This window comes from Zosterops lateralis (genome assembly GCF_965231275.1).
Source record: "Zosterops lateralis genome assembly, chromosome: 2".
Lineage (NCBI taxonomy): Eukaryota > Metazoa > Chordata > Aves > Passeriformes > Zosteropidae > Zosterops > Zosterops lateralis.
Window position 1 is genome coordinate 111,119,991 of NC_139763.1, and position 20,911 is coordinate 111,140,901.

At 37.7% G+C, this 20,911-nt stretch overlaps 1 protein-coding gene across 5 annotated transcripts in view; it reads left to right on the forward strand.

The window, feature by feature from the left end:
- Positions 1-20,911, forward strand: part of ROBO1 (roundabout guidance receptor 1) — a 690,041-nt gene that overhangs the window by 611,930 nt on the left and 57,200 nt on the right. For all 5 annotated transcript variants that reach the window (XM_083855650.1, XM_083855654.1, XM_083855651.1 and 2 more), the window contains 5 exons: positions 14,300-14,424; positions 16,261-16,432; positions 18,873-19,078; positions 20,466-20,547; positions 20,717-20,885. In XM_083855650.1, coding sequence (XP_083711776.1) covers positions 14,300-14,424; positions 16,261-16,432; positions 18,873-19,078; positions 20,466-20,547; positions 20,717-20,885 — 754 coding nt within the window. The remainder of the gene's footprint in view (positions 1-14,299; positions 14,425-16,260; positions 16,433-18,872; positions 19,079-20,465; positions 20,548-20,716; positions 20,886-20,911) is intronic.

The window sequence follows — 20,911 nt, forward strand, 5'->3', positions numbered from 1 at the left end:
ACATTTCAGAACTTCAGTACTAAAAGAGAATTAATTTTACTATTAATCAAATGGAAGTAGGGCATGTTCAAGAATCTACAAATTCCACATTTAACCATAAAAACGCTCTCAGGGAAATCTAAGAACCAAAGGTTTTACATATTCTCACCTCCTTCCATTTGCTTAGCTCCCATTTGCAATACTTAAGTTGGCTTTTTTAATGTCTGATTTTATAATAAGTTTTTAATTTCTGGTGAAAAGAGCTGTTCTGAAACACACAAGTGAAGGTTGTGGCTCCAGTGGCAGCCCTGCTCTGCAGCTGGCCAGGAACCATCATTGCAGTGACAGTGTGGATGAGGGTCAGCAGGACTTGGGAGAAACAGCTCAAGTGGCTCACTTGACTTCAGGACTTCACAAGAGTGACACCAGCACTGGCTGTAGGTGACTATGGTCAGTCAGCAGCAGGTTGGTAGTGAACAGGAGTCTTGGAGTTCCTCTTAGCTCTCCCTACTCAAGCCCTGGCTCTGGAGGAGTGTGCAGTGCTTGGTACAGGGCCCTGCCTAACCTACAGCTAAACCTGCTGCAGCAGTGATTGAACTGTAAAATGTAAATTTCGCCATTCAAAGGCACTAAGCACATTAGGTGTTATCTGTTTGGCAGGAAAAAAGAAGAATTCCTATGGAAATTGTACCGGCCAGTTCATATTTTACAGTGGCAATCTCTGATACCAAGCCTTCTTAGATTATGATGTCTTTAATTTTAGGATTAACAAAGCTTGTCTGCAAGGTAGATAGAGAGTGGAACTTCAGATAAGTGACTCCTGGCTGTGATTTTGCTGTATTTTTATCGGGAATAGGTGGCACATGCTTCAGGTCTGGAATTTCCTCCTCCTTCCACCTCCTCTTTGTGCAAAGTAGCTTCAAGGCACACAGTAAAAGACATCTATTTGATAAGGCTTCTGGGAAGGGCTGAGAATACCACCCGGAATATAAAGGAATAAGATTTGCTCTTTCATCTCTCTGACACTATATAAATGTTTCCACTGTGTCAGGCTGCTGGTACACATTATAAATTGGCTGTAAGTGCATTAAGCATTAAAACAACAAAGACAAAATGCAGAATTTTGTGGGATTACAGAAATGCTGTTGAGGTGTACAGCAATTATTATGCATTGTAGTGAACCCTTCACAGTCTCAGGGGTGGAATTTTAAAACTAGGATTTGGATTTAAGTCTAACTTGTCTTCATGTTTTCTCTTTAAATCAGTATTTCTTCCTTTGAAATAACTGATTTGATGCCATGTTCTGCCTTTAGTCCCTTGAAAAAGGAAGGAAGAATAATGATTGGCCAATGAACGTCAGGATTTTTTTAATTAGTAAACTTTTGGCAAGATGAATGAAGGAGACCATCTCCTGCGATTTCTGTAGCTTAAAGAGCCCATTTCCCCCTTAATGACTGCAGTAAACTCTGATAGCACGTCAGATTTCTATCAAGGATCTGAGGAGTTTGACTGCCACCAATTCCTGGTGAAAGAGTAGAAATCTAAAAAGTTAATCAGCAGGAAATGAGAAAACTGTCTGAAGAAGAGATTAGAGCCCTGAAGGTTCTTGTCTTACTGATGCAAGTGATGAACACTACGATTCCTGAAGCATTTCTAAAATATGGATAAAAGAAGGAATCTGAAAGTATTTTACTAAATAACTGGTTTTTTAAGTGCTAAATGGATCTTGGCTTGGCTTGGTTTGGTTTTTTACACAGAATCTCACAACAGTGACAACAATATTTTACAGGAAAATAGCACATAAGAACTTTTGAGATTCCATCCTCCAGTTTGGTACTTTGAAACAAGGACTTGAGACAGATGTTTTTAAGCATGTAGAGCAGGCATCCAGATAATTTAGAGAAATATTGCTACAGAAATGAGCTGAAGCTAGAGGCTTTTTATTGCTGGAAGGGGTTTATTTTATTTACTGTATAGTTCTCAAAAACTGCATTTTAATCACTTGGTGCAGAGAATTGAAGAAAGTAGGTTTGTGTAGCATACTTCAGCATTTAATAAAAACAAAAAAAAAAAAGTAGCAAAGAAAATCTGAATGCTCTTTTCTAGTGCCTGAAATTTCCTAAATTTCATTGCTGTGGAAAAAGCCATTGTTTTTGTATCAGGTTACACTGCTGCAGACTTACTGTGACTGCTGTTGTAAAGATAACATTTCAATAATTCTTTCTTTGGAACAGAAAGAAAATGTAGAATTTTGCTACAAGTTGTTGAGTTTGAAGTTTTTTGGGTTTATGAATAACATTGGAGTGCAAGGAATAATAATTTTAATTGATTGTTCAGCATGCAGTACTTCTACTATATGTTCATTCTGAAATAAACATTGGCTTTATTTTATTATCTAAACATTTGTAAAAAGGTAATACACATTTTATTCTTGCCTAGTAAATAGCCTGTGAGTAATACAGTGATTGCAGTACAGTCCTTTACTTTTGTTAGTTTACTTGCATCAGTAATCTCTGAATTGGTCTCAAGACAAAGAACTTTAAAATGCTGAATGGCAGTGCATTCAAACATTATTCTGATGTTTTGTGTACTGTTTGTTACTATGAATTGTGTTTTGTTTGAAGACTAAAATGCTTTGTTGCTAGGTGCTGAATAAAACCCAAGAACTGGCAATAAAGAATTTTGCTGTCTTTATATGTGGACTTGATTGCCTTGTAGGCTCAGTATCAGAATCTTCCAGTGTAAGGAAAAAACATTCCTTGATTAGGCTGAACAGTTATCATTTAAATTATCGTTTTCTGCAGGAGGTATTTGCGCTTCCCCTTGTCCCTGTGACCACACAATTCCCCAAGTTTGAGATGACTTTTTTTTTTTTTTTTTTTTTTTTTTTTTTTTTTTTTTATTAATCCTTTCAAGTATGAAATAGGATGACAGGACAGAGAAATAAAAACAAAGTAGTCTGGATGGACCAGGTTTAGGTTTCTTGTTTTGTTCTCATACATGCTCCATGCTCTGTAAACAAATCCCTGAAGGGGATTCTGTTCTCTTTTTGTCTTCCTCTGGCCTGTAAGAGCCCACTTAGGACTTGCACCTCCTCGTATTAGGCAGCTGTTCTCTCTTTTGACACTGTTAAGGTCACACATTGGGTTTCACTGCAGAGAAGGGAGTCACCCAAGAGTTCTGGTTTTTTTCCAGTCATCCACCAGCAAGATCTGATGGCCCTTTCACACTATCAGCAACTTTTGGTAGCATTGTCATCTTTTGACAAAGAACGGTATGAAAACCAGGCTAAGTGTCCCTGAACTCTTTAGTTCTACTTTATCTTTGCAGATCATCCTTATTTCCTGAAGCATCTTGTTCCCATTTCTGCCTCCATGACAGTAAAAATTCTTGGTACATGGGGGATAGTCTGGTTTGCATGGAATTCTTACACATTGTATTTTTTGCTACCTATAATTAAATTTTGTTAATATGTCACAGTTAGCTTCCTGTTAACATTATTGAAAAGTAAATTGGGGTGCTAGTGAAGACTTGAGTTGTCTCTGTGTGGGGGGTATGATATCCCCATGAGAAGAGATCCAGGTTTCTTTTGGAATAATATGTTTTGGTTGAGAGTATTCCTCACTGAGTACTGCATGCCCAAACCAACATTTTTCAACGATCACAAGTTAGTGCACTGCAGGGATTTATTGTCTTTCCATTTTTAGTGTGTGTTGGTATCCATTGATCATGGGCCTTGGCCACTTTTCACAAATAGCTTTAACTTGTTATAAGAAGGTTGCTATGGATTTCAAGTTCTCCTTTTCAAGAAGTACTCTGTGCTATCATAAACAGCTGAGGAAAACGAAAAAACCCACTCAGTTTCCTTTTCAACTCTATCTTCAGCTACAAGTCAAAAAATGCAGTAGGAAGCTCCTAAGAATTCTTCAAATAGTATCTGTCTATCATAATCTTTCTGTACTTCTGCACAGTTTATTTAAAATTTGTCTTTTTTCACTCTTTTAAAAGGCTTTAGTATAAATATTTGTCGCCACGACTACATAGATTGCAGCAGTGCCTAAAATTACCTCAGTTCATTTAAAATACGGGGGAAGACAACTCTTCTCTGAAAAGAGAAGCCTGGGAAACAGGACTTCACAGTGTTTTTAAATAGAAGGAATCACTCTAGTTTTTAAATAGAAGGAATTAGATTCATCAAAAGAGTGCTCTCTAAATTATGTTTGTGTTGTTTCAGAGGATCCGGAACAAAAAATGGGGGAAGGTAGACAAGGAGGGGAACTTATGGAAAATCTTAAATCCCCCTCTCTCCCTCTCTGTCTTCTACCCTCCATACTTCAGGTTTCTCTTTGTCACCTCAAGGCAGTGACTACAGGATCTATACACGTTTTAAACTGTGTACTACATGTATTAACCTGAGAAGTGCTGCCTTTAAAGCTGCATTGTAAAGCCTTTTTCCACATTTTTGATTTTTTTGTCATAGAAATCTTCATTGAATCCTGCAGGAGGACAGATTATGATCTATCTCAATTTTTCTCTAGTATCAGTTGCAAAGCAACAAGTCTCATATGAGTACATTTCACACACTGTTGTGTTCCCACAAATTTTTGCAATGGGTTCCTCACACATATAGACAAACATACACACTTTTGTAGCCCTTTCCATCTTGATTTTTTTAAAGGGAAAATTCATTACCTTCTGAAAATCAGACTTTAAAATAATATAGTTACATGACTGAGATACAGCTGAATCAGAGCCAGATTTTACTGTCCAGCCTCTTCAATCAAAATTGAGGAAGGAAACCCTCTCAGCTTAAACTAAATCCCAGAATGGCCAGAAATCCATAAGGAGTCAATGCCATTTGATTGCTCTGGAAATGAGAATAGCACCCAAGCAGGAGGTTTGGTTAATGCTCAGATCTTGTGTTTAACAGCAGAGGGTGGGGTTTAAACCACCAAAGAGAGAAAGAAGCCTTGAGACATTTTAATGCCAATAGGGGAAACAACAAGCTCTTGAAATAAATTGCTTGTTGCTCCCACAGCAAAGCTGGAAGAAGTCACATTCCTGCTTGCTGCAGGAAGGAGAATCACTGATTTTGACTCCATAGTGCTTGAAGCTCATCTCTAAAATGGTTTCTGCAGTTGGTGATGGGCAGCTCAACGTGTTATGACATCCGTGTCCAGGGGTGTTCCAAAGCCTTACCCTGGCCTGTCTCTCTCCCTGGTATGTGCAGCAGCTCCAGAAGCACTTACATTTCTCTGTAAGGCTCTGTCTGTCCTGTCAGCACCAAGGAGTGACACATGCCTTTTTTCCTGGTCAGAACACTGTCCCCTGGAGCACATCAGCTCTCCTGAGCGCACACAGGCACCGGACCTTTTCCTTTGGGCTTCAGCTCCAAAGGCATGGGCTAAATCCAGCCTGCCAGGCATGTGCCATGTGCTGAAAATGAGAGCATATATCTTGCCCTGCATCGTCAGGGGCAGTGTCAGGATGATGTGAGTACCAAGTTTCCAGGCTGCAGCTGTCTTGAGGCTTCTGGGGGAAGTGCACAGTGACAAGTGCAGGTGGCAGCACCTCCGTACCCTGAGAGTGGCACTTTTTGTGCAGGGCATAAACCCCAGCCAGTCTGTTTGTGTGTTACTGCCCAGCACATATCATGGTTTAACTCCATCTGGCAACTGGGTACCACACAACTTCTCAATGCCTCTTTCCACCAAGTGGGATGGGGAGAAGAATCAGAAAAAAATAGCAAGCAAACAAACAAACAAAACCCAGAAATTTGTGGGTTGAGATAAGAACACTAATAATTGAAAAAAAGTAAACTATGCTCATAATACTAATGATGACAAAACCAATAATAGTAATGAAGAAATTGAGAAAAAAAAAAAAAAAAACAAACAAGAGAAACAAGTGATGCACAGTACAGTTGCTCACCACCTGCTGAAGGACAACCAACTTCCCCCTGAACAGTGATCAGCAGCTCCCACCTGGATATTGCCAGTTTAAAATACAGGGAATCATGTTCCATAGCATACAGCATCCCTTTGGCCAGTTCAGGTCAGCTATCCAAGCCAGCTCTTTGTGTCTCTCCTTGTATCCCTCCTCACTTGGCACGGCATCAGGAGTCCTTGACTTGGGATAAGCACTGCTCAGCAACAACCAAAACATCAGTGTGTTATCAACAAAATTCTCATACTGAATCCAAAACTCAGCACTACACCAGCTACTAAGAAAAAAAAATAACTTTATCCCAGCCAAAACCAGGGCAACCTGACTGGTTTTCAGTGTTCAGACAGAAGAGGGAATGTGAGTCAGTTGTAAACAAAAATAGCTAAATACAAATTTAAAAATCTGCAAAACTCTGTAAGTATGAGGAAAGCAGCACCTAATTGATTTTCCCCATGTTAAATCTTCTGTCTGTGAACTTGAAACATTTTTATGGGTTTCACTGATTCTAAAGATGGTCTTAATATCAGAACTATTTTTCCAACTAGTAAGTCACCTGTTTCTGTCTTAATTTCATTCCTCACATTACAATTATAGAAAATAATTAATCCCTCTTTTTTTTCCAATCAGATTTTTATCTTCTTGCATTTGGTAAATTTGAAGTTACTGTAGTTACTTGTTCCTTTAAACTTAAGAAGTGCTTATCTGACAAATCATCAGCAATCTAAAACAGAATTTTCCCTCTCACCATAAATACAATAAACCACCATCACTCCCTTGCTGGGGGTTTGGAGTTACAAGTCATCACTTTTGACTGGAGACATCAAAAACATGGTGTAAACATTTTAGCTCAGCTCCGTGGCCACGGCGCGCTTGGCGCCAGACTGTGAGACCTTTCCTCGGACGTTTGTGCTGCACCGTGTCAAACTCGGTGCTCTGGGACCACAAACTGTGGAAGCATTCATGGTGAGTAAGGGTGGCCCAGGCTGCTCTCACATGAATGGCAACTTTAGCAGAAAATCTGGGGAAATGTTAGGTGTGTGTATATGTGTTTAGAGCTCAAGAAGTGACAGCTGAAAATAGAGAGCCCAGGGAGGATGAAAAGTGATATACCCCAGTTCTTTTGTACTGTACCTGGTGTTATTTTCCCCTATTTTTCACAGGCTGAAGCCAGGAGGCAGCTGAATGGCAGCATTTATATTTTTTTCAGGACAAGAGATTCAAGCTTTTGTTTATTTCTCTGTAGAAAGTGATACTTCCCACAATGTGTGGAGAGATGTGCATATCAAGGATATTGAGAGTTTCAGATTGCTTTGATAAGAACAAATAGCCTACAAATCACCAGATAGGAAATGGAACATGGCACATTATCTTAAACTATCTCTGTTAATAATAGTTTTTGCAAAACACCAACATAAATGTCTGGTAGTCATGTTGCAGAGAGGTATTCAATGGTCCTCATTCAGATATTTGAACATTAAAAGTAGTTAATGAGATTTCAGAGTTTAGTGGGATTAGAAATTAAACACATTTTTGAATAGAAGATGTTGCAGCTTTTTGCAGAGTTTTTGTTTGGAATTGTTTGGGATTTCTTGTTTGTTTGTTTTTTTTAAGGTATGAAAATTCATAGTTTGACCAGTTTGCTAAACATAGTCAGACTCTTACATTTCCTCTGCATGTGACTGTAGTACCCAAATTTTATGTACCCACATGCTTCAGATGGAGATCATAAACTGTGGGTTTCTCACCCGTTTATTTCATATTAGGATGACAAACAGCTAAGTTTCAGCTCCCTGACAGATAACACAGCAATCTCTGTGCTGTCTCTGTTTCTAGCTCTGCAGTTTCTCCTCTCTCACTGTCTAGTCTGTACCTGGCCAATCCCAATGGATATTCTGGCTTCTCACTCCACTGTCTACTCCAGCACATCTGCTCATACTCCTGTCCCATCCCCTACCACTTCATCTCTGCAGGCATATGCAATCTCTGATATATTTCACTTGAACTGGGATTAATGTATCACAAAATTGCTTGAAAGGAATTGGAATTTCATTGTGGCTGCTGTTTTCTAGGTTACTCATAATAGCCAAGTATTTATACAGAAGCTAAAGTTTGGATATGAGCTTGATTATTGTGTGTAATTATTGGCCGGAAATTGGGATTGTTTAATTTCTCTAGTGCAGAGTTACACTTTCTTGCTTCTTCTATAACATCTATTAGTGTCCAGCAATCCTTGAAGACATGAAGATTTTTTTTAAATAATCCAAAGAGAAACACATTGAGCCTCAATCAAAAGTATTCAACTTGTGTCAGTTACATAATAGGATATCTTCCAAACACCTGGAAGATATTTGTAAATGGAACAATAATTTTGAGTATTAAACATGCAGAACAAAATATTCTTTAGAAGTTAAGTACTATCTTGGATCTCAAGATCCCCAAAAAAATGAAAATACATAAATGAAAATTTCTATAAGAGTGGGGTGCTTGAAGCTTCTAACTTGCCTAAGGGCAGATTGAGAAATGGGTGGAACACTGTAATATTTTATTCTAAATATGAGAAAACCAGTGGGTTCTAGAGAAACACTAGATCAACCTCTGTGAGGAGAGCTAGAGAATGTGTCTTTTTGAGATGTAGGCATTGTACACAGCATGTCGAGGTCTCATATGAGACCCTCTTGTGCATGGAGGGAGCACAAGAGACAGTGGATTTAAGCTGAAACAAGGCAGATTGAGGCTGGATATCAGAAGGCATTTCTTCACTGGCTGGACAGCCAAGCAGCAGAGTGGGCTGCCAGAGTCTGTGAATTGTTATTCCCTGAAATTTTTCAGGCCCTGACTGGATCAATCCCTGACTGACCCCGTAGCTGACCCTCTTGAGCAGGAGGTTGGAATGGAGAGCTCCGAAGTTGCTTCCAACCTGATTATCATGTGAACCTACAAAACTACATCTGTCAAATGTAATAGTTGCTCCATTAACATCTGGCAACTGTACTGGGCTGTAGTTTAAGTCCTAAAACTGCAAATTCCTACTCCTGTGACTGGATTTAATGATACTAATAGTCCCAGTGAGCTTGATAGGATTGCTGGAAAGAATAAGACATTAAAAGATCACGTCACTAGACTGGAAACCACTTTTCTTTTGGTTTTTGTTCAGTGATTGGACACATCTTCCAAGCCTTGCATGTCAAGGAAATTATATGAAAGGCAAAAATATTACTCCTTTGGTATTTGTGGTTTTACATGCTAACTTCCTGTCTTTACAAACGGGTTATTCCACCTAATTGCCATGTGAAAAGCTATGATTAACACAGGGAAAAATAATTTACTTTTTAATTGAAAGTGGTGTCAAATAAAATGTGCTATAATAGAGGCAAAACTATTTGCTTCTCAGTTTTAGTAACCTTAGATATCAATAGCCTGCAAATCAGACTAAGAATGTGGTCTTTGTTGTAGATGTTGCTATTATTGTTGTTCTTTTAAACCACATGATATCCCTCTGACAGAATTGTTCAAATTTTTCTATGAAACTTCACCCTTTGCCCCTTCCACAGATTTGCAACCAATGTGATGCCCTGTTTCTACAGGGATTTATTTTCATGTATCAGTATCCCCTCTGTTTTCACAGGTGGGCAAATAAATATATTTCCTTGACAGGGTTATTTTTGACCTACAGTAAGAAATGTCTAATAAAAAGAAAAGGGGAAATTCAGCACTTAGAAGTTAATTTAATTTGTAGAAGTATAACTGAGCACCCAAGTAAGGTTTCTATCTGTTAGGCATTTTCCAGTGAGTTTACAGTACAGGACTTGAGCAGCTCTGCATTGCTACTGAGAGAGTTGAACTTTCCTGTTCTTGGCACTACTCAACAAATGAAAAAAAATAAAAAATTAGAGTTGCATTCCATTAAGTCTCTTATCAGGCTGTTTCATGTGCAATGAGTTGTGTTTTGCGGAGAATGATTTCTAATTCCAGAGCATGTCCGATTGTAATTGCAAGTTTAGAAAAGAGGTTTTCAGTTAAAAAGCAATAGTCACTGGGAAATATAGAGTTACACTTGAACAAGAGTACCTGGGAACTGAATCTTGGGGAAGAGCAGATTTCTCTAAGGTATCTGTGTGTGGCATTTCTTGGCCACTCATCTTAGGCATTGTAGACTTACAGATAATCTGAGCAAAGTAATGCACACTGATTTTCTTTTTGAGAAATACCATTTAAAGAACGCTGCTGCACATCCAGGATTACTCTTTAAAACTCAAATCTTTGGAAAATGGTAATTTTAACTTCCTCTCTTTGAGATTATTTCCTTTAAAAAAGGTGTCTCTTACAAAAAAATCTGGTTGATCTGGGTTTGGCATATGCAGTTGCACCTTCTTGTCTTCAACATGTTCCAAATTCTGATAATCTATCTGATTCTGTTTCTGCTTCGTTTTTGTAATACACTTGGAGTGCTCTGTATTTATTAGAACAGGAGGCCAGGATTCCTCATGCCTAATGAATGTTGGCAAAGTGTGTATTGTTGGTTTCTTGCATGTGTTTATCAGAGGATGGTGAATTGAGGGTGCTCAGCTACTCGATATGAAAGTGTACCCATGCTGAACAAGAGCTGCTTTACTCTCTACATAAAGTGATCAGACCAAAGTGTAGCATGCATTTGTAAATGACATATTTTTGCACCTTTACTGTAATTATCACCAATTAACCTTTTTTAATTAACTTTTTCATTTTCCTGGTTAGTATCTGTGTATATTTTCTAAATGCATTATTTCTGGCTTTTTATTTTCAACCTCTTCTTTCCATCACAGTTACAAGATTGGAATACTTTCTAACATGCCCTTCTTTTATAAGCAAAGTTACCCTGCCAGGATCGGAGCCATTTCAAAGTTGATGAAATTTTTGAACTATAGTTGAAGGATGATTTAACAATCGATAATTTACCACTGATCATTTCTGTTGAAAAATCTAATATTTGCAATGAATGTTTGGTTTTGAATATTTTAATGAAATTGAGGTTTGAGGGACAAGAATATTTTCAAACTAGTTTGAATTGTGGTTTACTTTGTATCTACAGTTTAATAGTGAGCCTTATGACCTTGACATAGCAATCCTGTACTAAACAGATTTGTATATAGCCTAAATGCCTTAGCATATTATTAACTTTTTTAATAAACCTTCTTTTTTAATAGATATTAGCTTCAGAAAAATATATTCCGTTTGTAAGTGTTTGGATGCTTTAGAAAGGCTGTAGATTTTCCTGTTCTATTTGAGCAATGTTGTAGATAGATATCCACTGGAGATTTTAAGTTAGTTTTACTATAGAACGATCTTGATACAGATACTCAAGGTACACATCAATTCATTAGAAAGGCTTGGAGTAGAACCCAGACTGCCTGGCCAGTATTTCAGTCTGTTACCCATTTTCCTCTATCACCTACTTTCAGTATTTCATAGAGACTGCTGCTTAAAATTCAAAATATAAAAATGTTGTTCAACATTATAAACCTATTTTTCATATATCAGAATATGTGTTTGTTTTCTGAGGTCCTTACCAAGGATCCATATTTAAATTCTTTTTTTTAATTTTGCCTTATTCTTTGCTTTGTTTCATGTCTGTTCAATTTTATTTATTCCATGTTTTCTTTTTGTTTTTGTTTTTGTTTTTAGTTGTGTCTGGTAAGTTGAAATTTTATTGGCCATCTTCTAGTCATCGTCATCACTGTGATGGGAACTTCTCCTTCCCTTCCCATCCATCCCCTTCCATGTCCTCCAACCACTCAGCTCCCATCTTTTACTTAATATTGGCAAGACACAGCGAACAGAATAAATTCTGCATGAAGTATGGGTAACTTAATGGCAAAAAGAAAGGTAATGGGTTGCAAATTTTCTGTCTGTTTTTATGTGATATAGCAAGTCAAATCCTAATGTCTCCTTTCTTCGGTGACTGTATGGGTTGAACTTCAAAGTGGGCTAAAAAAATTGTTTGGTTAAAAGGTTCCTAAGATAAAAGTTGTGTTTTTCTCCCAGGGGTTTATTATTTTGGCATCTTTTACAGTCTCATCATTACATACCACATGTATGTGACCTAAGGTGTGAAATCAAACTGATATTAAAAATAGGGCAATGAAGAAGCTTCCAGTACAATTAAATAGAATGGAATTCAATAATAGTTCCCCTTAACCTTGTTTAATTCTTCTAACATTGAAGCTAGTAAGATTTTCATTATTTACCTAAATGGTGATAGATTTAGAATAATAGACGTATGTATTATTCTAAATACATATTTTTTATGGATACCCCTCTGAAATATATGCAATATGCATATATTTTTAGAGCAGTATCTATATAAAATATGTATTTGGAATAATACCTAGAGAAAGATGTATCTATTTATATTTTATAAATTCTCCAATGGCTGCCCATAAGACTGAACTCCCCCTTCATTTTTGTGTTAAGTACTCCCTGAATGGTCATCTTGAGGTACTATAATCACAACCATCCAGCTATTTCTCCAGTGGTCAGAACCATTTTATTTTCTTTATAGTTGTACCTGTCCTCGAACTCTGAAACCTCATAAATCCTCTGCACTAGCACAGGGTTTAGAAACCCTCAGTTCCATATTGGCTAGTACAGAACCAGCCAAGCCCTAAATTTAACTGTATGCTAAATTTATTCTTGTTACCAGAATCTAGCAGTGTAACAAGGCTGCTTCACCCTCATCTCCATTTTCCCATTTTCTCCATTTTCCCCCCCATATCCCCTCACAACCCCGTGGCAAACCCCCAGCTGGTCTCCTTCCCTTCCAAATGAAACGTGCCGTCATGTCAAAGTCTTCCCACATCTTCTTCCAAGGTGTAGTGGCTGAACATTTCAGAGCTAAATGTTTTGAAGTCTGCTAATTACAGTAGGTCAATCTGAGCTTTTTCTTATCTAAGGAAATGCTGGGAAAGGTACCATTTGCATCCAAATATAGACAACAGCGTTATGCTCCAAAAATTCCTCTCAAAGCAGGAGGGGCGTAGGAAGAATATATTCTGATATGAGCTCACCAGAGAGTAGAAACAAGGAATGGGGAACAGATAACTGCAAGAAGTGGCTCACAGGAACACTGAGAGCAATTGTTTCTGTTAGAAAAGGACTTAAGTGTTGTTGAATTTATTCTAGATAAAGCCACTACTATGTGATGTTTAAAAACCACATCTTTGCATTACATGTATTACACTGGTTTTAAAGGAAAATCTGGTGAAAACATCAGTTTACAAGGGGAAAAAATGGAAACAAATATCAAAATAATTGATTCCTTAAAATCAGATACAAAAAACATCCCCTTTATTCTCAATCCAAAGAAGAGGGTGTGCATAATTAGCTTTTTTAGGCAGATGATCAGAAAGAATTGGAAATTAATAAATAAATAGGCATCGATTTAATGCACATTTTTCAAGAAGCAAGAGTTAACAGCCTATAGAATATGCTAGATTTTTTTCTCTCTGTGCTAGCATCACCAAGATATCTAATGCCATCTCTGCTGGTTTTTTTTAAATTGTGACTGACATGATTTTTTGACATTCTACTTACTACTGGATGAAGAGGTTGTTGAAGTCAGTATAAATCAAACAATGCTGGCAGTATTTATAATGTTAGACTGAGCAGATGTTTCAAATTTGCCTTCATTTGCATATATATTTTGTTTGAACATGCTCTTGCGTATGTAAATGAGGAAGACATTTAGCTCTGCTGTTCCTTTAAATTCATTCCTTCTCGCTGTGTTTGAACTGGAAATTTTAAGTGGTTATAATTTGAATAGTATTTCTTGGGCTTTTGACTTCAAGATTTTTTTTAAGATCCTGACTACATCAGAAGTGTCTTATGTAAGCACTTAAGGGCTTTTTCTCCCCTCAGCTTTCCTCAGTTGGAGATGATGAGTTTTGTGTGTGTAAGCCTGAATTCATAGTTACTCAGCAGTGTGTCTTGCAGCCCATAACAAAGTGTGACCTCTGGGCCAGCTGTCCCTCAAAGATTTCTCCATTCTTGCTTGCAGCCCTGTTCCTCCTTTAAAAACCAACTTGTAGCAGATTTGTTTGTTTTGGTGACTGTTGCTCTGCAAGTTGTCTCATCAAGCTGGTGGGACTTATTTCCTTGTACACTGGGTCAGCACTAAAAGCACATGTTGCACAGGGACAGTTTTAATTGGGAGGTCCAGACACAAGAAAAGATGATGTGAGTGATGCTGTGGCTGTTAGAGACCCATGTGTCTTTGTGCTGCCTTTCATTAAAGAAATTTACTGTTCTGATTTATACCATTAAAACTCAGCAGGGAAATTGTTCTTTCAAATCAGCTCATGGCAGTGTGATTTATTTATTAATGGTGTTTTCCTTTCAGAGCCTCCACAGTTTGTTGTAAAGCCTCGAGACCAGGTAGCTGCACTGGGGAGAACAGTGACTTTCCAGTGTGAAGCAACTGGAAACCCTCAGCCAGCCATCTTCTGGAGGAGAGAAGGGAGCCAGGTGAAACAGCCTTTCTGTCCTCCTTCCTGGCAGTTTCTTCAAGAAATGATTTCACATGAGAGAAAACTATTTTAATTATTGTGTTAAAGATGTGGGAAAGAGTTTTAGAGCTTGGAGATGCTGGATCCTTGTTCTTTACTTCTAAGGCATGTGCATGCTAAGTGATGTCACTAGAACAGATCTATCTGTGTTTTGCTGTCTCCTGTTTTCTCCATGAATGTAAAAATAAATCAACTAGAAACATTCCATGTTTCACTACTCTGATAATCTATTTCACCTAACAGAGAGAACTTCTAGGAAATGGAGAGATGACTTACACTGAAATTTGGTTGAACCCCCAAACACTCCCAGATTTTCAGAAAGTTTGTCTCTGGGTTTATGGTGCAGCTCTTAGTTTGCCATGTGCTTTTGAGTTTCTGACAGACAAAACTATTTTCTGCATTGATCTGCATCACTGCATGGGTAGGACTCTACTTCTGGGCTGAGGAGAACTACTTTCCCACTCCATCAGTTGACTGACAGACCATACCTGAATAGGTCACTTTTCCACCCAAGTTCCTTATTGGAATGGGAGGGTAAAATTATTTCATCTTCTTTGTAAAGGATCTTGAAAGCCAGTGGGTGAAACACAATATAGCACAGCAAGAGAATTGCAGTTTTCTTTCAGAGTCATCTTTTGAAGGAGGGATGTGACACAAAGTATTCTTTATTGGAAGGAAAGAAGGAATATGGGATTCTGGTTTTCCTGTGAATGAAGGAATGAATGGTGCAAGAGTATATGAGAGGGTTCTTTGTGTTACAAAACAATAGGGCAGAGAAATTGAGAACACTTAGAGATGGGCTTCTTGACTCCATTTGCAACATTTCTGTCTGAATACCTAAGTGCAACTAGAGTGCCGGCCAAATTTAGATGATAATCTTCAGTGGTGTATATATATAGCAGTATATTACACTTTTGTCTTATTTAATTATATATTTAGTCACATGATGTCTTGTGCATTTTTTTTTTTACTCTGCTGAGTGGTGACACCTGTGGTGATTGAGAGACATGAAAAAGGAGGTCAATGAATAGGGTTTGCTAATACTGGAGAATATTGTGTTCCATTCCTTTCGGCAATTTTTGGAAATGCAAAATGTAGTTAGCCAAGAAAAAGAGATAAATATACTCTCTGTGATTCTAAAGTATTTTTATTTACAAGTTGTTCAACCGGAAGTGGAAATTCAACTCCCAGTTGAATTTTGGTAAATACTATGTATTTTATACCCAAACGATCTAAATAGGCATAGGATTTAATCCAGTATTATAAGACTTTTCATAAAACACAAACACTCTATTCAGAGAGATCTACAGAGCATCTCTTTTAAAACTGCTCCATTTGTACGAAGGCAAGTGTTGAAATACAGATAAGTAAACCACCATCTGTATTTAAATGAAAGCAAACTAATGCCTTGGAGCAAGTTCTAAAAAAGACCATTAAAGCAAATTACTGAGTTTCACCACAGTTGCTTGCACCATTGTGGTATCTGTGCATTTCACATCTTCACTAGACTCTGTTACACTTGGTGCAAAGTCCAGTACTGACCCTACAGAGTGTTAGAGCAATCCTGAAAGCCTCACACAGTTCTGTGTGCATATCTGCACCTATTTTATTATTCAAAAAATCGTACAGAAACTATTCCCATTGTGGTATAAACATGCTTAAGACGTGAAGAGCAGAATGTTTTCTGTGTAATATGAAAAGATTAATTTGTTTAGCTATATTAAAGTTATGCTTATTGATGTTTCAATTGATTAAACCTATTTTTCCCTCACTTTCTTTCCTGTACATCTTTTAGAATCTGCTTTTCTCATACCAGCCCCCTCAGTCATCCAGCCGATTTTCAGTTTCCCAGACAGGAGACCTCACCATCACCAATGTCCAGAGATCTGATGTTGGATACTACATCTGCCAGACTTTAAATGTTGCAGGAAGTATCATAACAAAAGCCTACTTGGAAGTTACAGATGGTAATCATAGATTCATTTTATCATTTCCAAGTTTTTTATTTTTATTTGAAGACAGCAGTGCGGCGATGTGACACGACTTTGAAATCTGTTTTGCATAAATGTGGATTGCATGTTTCTTTGAACATAAAATTCCTGTTTTGGCCGTCTCTGTCAGGGGCTTACAATTCTGAAGGATGTGTAACACTATATTTCCATTTTGTGTTTGGTAAGTATATTCAGTGTAGGGATTTTTGTCAGATGTTAATTTTTATCTGACTCTCTTTTAGCTTCCCCCCACTGGATTTAATTTACTTTCAGGTTGCTTGCTGCCTGGTTCTTTATACCTTTTATTCTGTCACCATTTGCTTAGCACTTCCATTTACCTAGTTTTTTACCTGTTTCTTAATATTGTGTTTTAGCATGGGAAAATAATATCGATCTGATCAGCAGAATAACATAAAAATTATACATCCCTTTTTAGGAGTAGTTAGGAGAAATACAAGATGAAAAAGCTACAGGGAGCATGACCACAAGTAGCAGTGAATGCTGCTGTGAGGCCAGTTTGCCAATTATCAGAAATACTTTTTATTTTTAACAGCAGAGATACACAGGAAAAATACTAATCTTAGCATTTACAGAGGAAGAGGATAAGAGAGAGAGTTTGAGCAGAGGGAAGCTGTTATCTGAGAAGAGTTTCCATAAAATAGCCCTTTGCCCTATAGAAAACATAGAAATAATAAAATATTAGAAACATGCAGTGAACCTGTAGGATAAAATTGTTTATTTATCTCCCCTTCCTCCTGGATTGACATAGGAGGAATAGGACTACATCTCTTCTGGTTCCTCACAAATTGTAAGCCACATTTCCTACTCCTCTTTTTTCCATTTTTTCACTGGGGAGAAGACCATGGCAGGGCGAGAAATAAATTTACAACAGTTTTCTGCTAATGACCTATGCCATCTGAACTTGGTAATAATTTATTTAAATGCATTCTATTTACTATATTCTCTGGATTGATCTGATAGGTAGATTTTTTTTTATAATGTCTTGGGACAGTTTTCAGTACTTTTATAAAAGTGAAGGCAGAATATGCTGAATATTCGTAAAGGTATTATGAATGTCATTCCTAAAGGTAGGAGGAGTTGAGATCAACTTCAGTGGACTTAAATCAGCCATGAATTTCAGTGTCATTAGATTTTTCCTATAAAACACAGATCAGTCAGCTCCTTACCTTTGCCAACTGCAAAGTTATTTACAAACTTGCCAAAGTCAAATTGTAAGTGGGTTTATTTTGTCTGTCTCTGCAGAGAAAGACTGTAATGGCCTTAAAGTGTATAGTAACAAGTTGGGACAAGAACCAAAGGATAAATAATGCAGTTGAAAACAGTGTGTCATTTGAACATGCAAATGAAATTATGGGAGTTGGAATTTAGCCAAAAAAGCAGTGCTAACATCCTGTCTGTTGTTTTGAAAAGTAATTTAGAAATATCTGATGTTCACAAATTATCAGAACTTCAGGTTTATATTTCAGCTACCAAACCAGTTTTTAAGTTACGTGAGCCCTGTGCCACTCCACTGCTGAACAGATTTATGACATTTAAAATTATGGCTATTTTCAGATCATCAATACATGTCATCTTGGATGGTACAGGTAAAGTAGATCCCCAAAACACAATAAGATTACTTTTACCTCTTTTTTGGATAATGGAAGACTATCCATTCTTTTTTCTGTGAATACTGAGACTGGTTTGTATTTTTCTGTGCAGTATAATCAAATAACCCTTCAATAGCACTTAATTTCCATTGTGTGAAAGATGCATTAAAATTGACATAGACAATGGGATTGTGGGATTTTCTTTGTGGCTCTGAAGCCATCATAAAAATCAGAAACTACTGGAAAAATATTTTCAAAATAGTTGTATGCATTTGTGTTTGCTGTACCCTACTTCTGGGCATCTCACAGTTAGAGCACAGCACCAAGATGAGTTGGTGGCACATAAAAAATGGTTATTTAAGCAGTAGGTGAGGTTATTCCTTGTTTGCCTACCTCCTTTTTCTCTGTCTTTAAATGCTGGAAGTATGGGCTGAGTTACATAGGCCTGGCAGTGGTGAAAGATGGAAAAGGCGAAATCTATGCCTTGCCAAAGAGTCTGGGAAGTCCTTTCTCTTTCCATTATCACTTCGTAAAGATACTGGACTTGCAGAATGCCTGGAGGACAGCAGTGTGTAATAGGCAATACTTTCTCTGTCCTGAAAATCCTGCCTCGTGTATCATTCTAAACATCCATAGCTGTGCATCATTATAATGCACCTTGCCCTGAATAATGCATGCCTCCAACTTTAATTACTTGTTTAATTATTTTTAGTTTGTTTCAAACCCTGGAGCAACTGCTGTTGCTTATATGATTAGAAAATTGCTTCCAGTTGCAGAAATGTCTTTCCTGTTGTTTCTCCTGGCAGTGATTGCGGACCGGCCTCCTCCTGTCATTCGGCAGGGCCCTGTGAATCAGACCGTAGCTGTGGATGGCACTTTGGTGCTCAACTGTGTGGCCACAGGCACTTTAATGCCCACTATCCTCTGGAAAAAGGATGGGATCCTCATTTCCACCCAAGACTCTCGCATCAAGCAGCTGGAGACGGGAGCGTTGCAGATCAGATATGCCAAGGTAGCCTCAACTGGCACATGGATTTTCTTGTTTTGTTTCCTTTTGTGCTTTCACCTCCAGGCACTTTTGATGCAGTAAACCCTGTGTTTAGAATTATGAAAGGTTACATAAATGTACTAAAATATTTGATACTTCATGTTTTCAGATAGTACATTTTTTATGCTTAACACCTGCCTAGGGCACATTATTTCAGATTTCATAATGAAAAATGCTGTAAAGAGGTATTAATTAAGGGAATTATTTGGTACTTAAAGCATGAAGGGGAATGTATTTCAGTAAGACAAATCATTACATTATTTGGGCTTTAGCGCTAATAGAATAAAATGATCTAGTTAATTCAAATATTTATAAAGAAAACTTTTGTTTAGCATACTCAGTAATAGAGCCATGTACTCAGCTTTTTCAAAAGAGTTTTTAGTGTTTAAACATGCTCGCTCATCAGTGTAACATAGCTTTAAATGGTTTAAACACTGTCCAATACTTTCCTCAGGGAATTATAGTACCTGGCCAGTATTGCTGCTGGTCATGCATTGCACACTTTAAAATATTCTAAAATGTGAAGTTGTAGTATACTGGATAATCTCGGCTATCTTTTCTATGGTTTGAAATTGAGTATTTTTATTATTTTTTTTTTTAGATTAGGCTGAATACATCACTTTACCATATTCCCTAGAGTTGCCCTGCTGCCAATTACAAGTTAGACTGGCTTAGAGCTTCAATCTCTGATTTTTTGATCACTTCCATTCAGTTAATCTGCTGAGGCTGGGACCTGAGGAGGATAGCATTTCTTTTGGGGAGAAAAAAAAAGAAACACTTTTGAAATGTGATTAAGTCACATATGGACAAATAATCCAACATTCAGAACTGGATGAGGATAGCATATGGAGATTCTTTTTTTTTGGGTCTGCTGTAGAGTGAAATTTATACTAACATGGGGAACCCTGTGCAATATTTAAGGTTTGCTTTAAGGATGACATGTTCTCCAGTGCTCCAGTCCTGATAAATCCCCAGACATTATTTATGTAGAAGTCTGACAGTTGCATGGGGTCTCGTCATCTGAGTTCCTTCTCAGTTTATTTGTTAGTACCTCTGCAGAGTAAGGGAATAAATGCTACAGGAAATGGCCTTCAGTTTACATTACAGAATAGTTAACATTAAATTAGAAGCTGCAGCATTTCCGATTCTTTTGTGACTGCTCAGAAATAAATACCCATTTTTGTTCCATCAAAATCATAACTTCCAATGGAAGGAGTTTCTGCTACAAAGTTTTTTGCAGGCTAATACCTTTATCCATATTCATAGGGAAATGTAGAGAGCTGTAATTGCTTTTCTAGCCCACTGAGTGCCTGATTGTTTCAAATATTTGTTCTTCTCTCCTCCTGTTCAGCTGGGCGATACTGGCCGGTACACCTGCATTGCCTCAACCCCGAGTGGAGAAGCCACGTGGAGTGCCTTCATAGAGGTCCAAGGTAAATCCTTTAGGGCTCCTCTAATGGAGGAAAATGCATGAAGGAAGACCAGAAACTGAAATGCAGAAGTTACCTGACTCTGTCATAAATTGCCAGTGCAGATGTGAGCAGCATTCAGCTTACAGCTGCTGCCTGTCCATACTCAGCATTTCTCTCTCCTTTTTGTCAGAGTTTGGAGTCCCAGTGCAGCCACCAAGACCCACTGACCCAAACTTGATTCCTAGTGCTCCATCAAAGCCTGAGGTTACAGATGTCAGCAGAAATACAGTAACGTTGTCATGGCAACCTAATTTGAATTCAGGTGCAACACCAACCTCTTACATAATTGAGGCCTTCAGGTACTGAGTCTTGTGTGATCTTGCTG